We start from the raw sequence: 3,050 nt of genomic DNA, 5'->3' as shown, positions 1-3,050 counted from the left end.
AAAAAAAAAAATCAAACTTAACCTACAGGACTTCCAGGTTCCAGGTCCATTATTATCATTACATTCATTATAATATCAATTCCATTAGTGGCTCAGTACCTGTGCAAACATTGAAGCGTGTTCACGAGCGTGACCGAAAGGGTCAATGTGCCAAGCCACACGAGGGCGTCCACAAGGACCGAAGGTTTCATTCAGGAACCTCAGTCCCATGGTCATCTGGTCGATGACGGCGCTGTAGTGAGTGGTGGCCTCGTCGCTCATGCACCAGCCGCCGTTCACAAACTCTAAACGACCTGGAAAAAGGAAAAGGAATGAAGGGGTTAGTGTTTTTAACTGAACGAAGGATCTTATTTTTAAATAAGGACCAATCGAATCAGGCGTTTATGTCAGCTGACGTTCAGAAGTGACTAAACAACACCATACGAAAACAGGAAGAGAAACAAGTATTTTAAAGAAGTTGAACATTTTCAGACCGTTTGAAGTTAATGGTTAATCACAATCAGAATAGACCAGTTTGTTTTTCACAGTTGTTAAAATTCAATATTGATTCACTCCCACCTTCGTTTACTAACTGTTTGACCGTCTCCTGCATACTGGAGCTCTGCTGTTTCCACCAGCGGTAGAAGAAGGCCGTCTCCACGTAGATGAACCTCCTGTCCGGGTTCTTCAGCAGCTGGTCCACCACAGAGTCCAGGATGTACTGCACCCCAGCATGTTGAATGTCATTACGAGCTTTAAGAACACACACATACAAAATATATTAAAGCCTAGTTGACAACCACATGAAGATGATAATCAGTCTTACAGATTTTTTTTTTTAATTTTTAAAAAATAAATAGAGACAGACAGAGAGACACTGACCTCCATAAAAGTACTGGTCTACGGTCTTGAGCCAGCCGACATCATCGTGGGTGTGTGGGACCAGGTGAACATTCAACATGTTGGCGTTGGTGGGGTGACATGACTACACACACACAGGCAAACACACGGTTAACATACGTTAACTTCTTTAACAAGTCCAGCCATATATTATTAACTACTAACCATAAGCTAGTAGGTCTTCACTTTAGCTAAAACCGTGGGAGTAACAACTACCTCTAATATGATTGAATTTGGCGCCAAAAACGTCGCTTTATTTTTCTTTAACCTATATTTTAACTCAGCAGCAACATGACGTTAAATCTTATAAATTAACTTCTAAAAGCTTCACCAAACATCGTGCGTGATGGTGAAGCTGAAACTGGAACCAACACAAGGAAGCGTACACTTTCAGTTTGGCCACTCAACGTCATTTAAGTCAATAATATTGGTTTAAATAGAAAAATCCAAACTTAAGGCTGTGGAAGTGTGTGGAAAAACTCACCTGATATCCACAGGCGGTGGAACGTTTGTTTTCCTGATTTAAAGGGAACGTTAAAGCCCCACTGAGGAGACATAACGCCGCGGGGAACAAAAAACACACGGCAGCCATGTTGGAAAGCAAACAACGAATCATGTGACTCGTGTTTAGGTTGGAAACCTCGTCACGTGCCTCTGCAAACGCGACGGAAGCTCAAGGGAGACTTCTGCCCTCAGTTTAGACTTTCAGGAAGGAATCACAGGGAAAGTCGCGGTCGAACACTTCGTTCAGGTCAATAAATGGATGGATTAATCAAAATAGTGAAATTTAGCGTTATAATTTTTGTTCACGACATCTTAGGACACATTAGGAATATCTAAAAGGGCACGGGAACGTAAATAAATAAATCAACGTTTCAGGTGCGCGCCTCAAATGCCCACCTAAAACTTTACGACTTCAGACAAACTTTCAAAAACCCCTTTTTTGGGGTTTACCGTGTAATATTTTGATGAGTACAGTCAGAATATTACTTAAATAATGTTAAGATCTGAAGATGTTCCATTGTCGTGTTATTTTGTCTAAAATGTAGAGACTTAATTCAGAACTTAATCATTTATTGCAAGTCACTCCTGAAAAGGAACAGTCAAAAAGACATACTTAGAGTCATTTTAAAATAAAAATCAGAATAAAATTTGCACAGATGTTCGTTCTGTGCTACAAACATTCAATGAAGTAACAAAAGAAAAAAAAAATCCTGATTGGTACTAAAAAGACATGTTTCCTAAATCAGCTTGAGCAGCAACTTGATGTAAAATATTGCCTTTATTTTTTTATGCTACAGTAGGTTTTGTCAGTGGAACTACTCTCCATGCTTTTAAATGCATACAAAAAAAACAAATTACTTTTTAGTTATTTCATATTTAAGTGTAATAAGTACAGTATTCGGTCAACTTTCAAAATCATCTAAAATAGCACCAGTGGTGAATTTAAATAATTCAATAAAAGCATCAATGACAATAAAATACAATGGCATTCTCTTCACCTGTGGCTGGGATCACTCCAACTATATATAGATATCTTTTTAGGTCACTCATGCTCACAGTCTCACTGTAGGTGTTCGGGTTTAGCAGCTGTCGTTACAGATGGATAAAGAAAATGACTGTAAATGTATTCCAACATTTTCCCGACTAAATAAACTGATGAGGAAAACCACGATCCAGACGAGGTTTGAATAAATATTGAAATAGAACGAGGGCCGGCCCTGCCTGTAGGCGAACTCACCGCCATGATTACAGGGACACCTCAGGAGCTTGACCTTTGTGAATAAGTAATGATGATTGATGCTACGGCCGTTCAGACACGGATGAGTCACAAACAGTGTCTTCTGAGGTTGCACCAGGAGATGGAAGCGCTGGAGTCCAGTCTTAGAATTTTCATGACTGATAAGGCATTAATTAATAATTAATATTATTAGTAGCAAATATAACAATTATCATAGGGAAGAAACAGAAGTAGAAGAAGCGAGAAAAGAAAAAGAGGAAGAAGAAAAATGGGGAAGAAGAGGAGACAGAAAAGAAAGGAAGGAGTAGGAAAAACATATGGCCAACAATAAATGGGCCATAAAACTGAGAGGTTCAGCTCAATCAGTCAGTTCAGGCCTGTCCTGTCATCATACCCTGAAAACTAAAAATATATTTTGTTGTTAAAAACA

General features: G+C 39.0%; 1 protein-coding gene across 1 annotated transcript in view; it reads right to left on the bottom strand.

The window, feature by feature from the left end:
• man2b1 (mannosidase, alpha, class 2B, member 1) overlaps positions 1 to 1,517 on the bottom strand; it is an 8,926-nt gene extending 7,409 nt beyond the window's left edge. The window contains exons 1-5 of the mRNA XM_008316552.3: positions 1,364 to 1,517; positions 862 to 964; positions 559 to 732; positions 100 to 293; positions 18 to 22 (exon numbers count right to left, since the gene is read on the bottom strand). Coding sequence (XP_008314774.2) covers positions 18 to 22; positions 100 to 293; positions 559 to 732; positions 862 to 964; positions 1,364 to 1,495 — 608 coding nt within the window. The 5' untranslated portion in view covers positions 1,496 to 1,517. The remainder of the gene's footprint in view (positions 1 to 17; positions 23 to 99; positions 294 to 558; positions 733 to 861; positions 965 to 1,363) is intronic.
• Between the last annotated feature and the right edge of the window lie 1,533 nt (positions 1,518 to 3,050).

This window comes from Cynoglossus semilaevis, chromosome 9, assembly GCF_000523025.1.
Source record: "Cynoglossus semilaevis isolate Cse_v1.0 chromosome 9, Cse_v1.0, whole genome shotgun sequence".
Taxonomy (NCBI): domain Eukaryota; kingdom Metazoa; phylum Chordata; class Actinopteri; order Pleuronectiformes; family Cynoglossidae; genus Cynoglossus; species Cynoglossus semilaevis.
The sequence above is the reverse complement of the archived record's forward strand: the minus strand, read 5'-3'. Positions and strand labels throughout refer to the sequence as shown.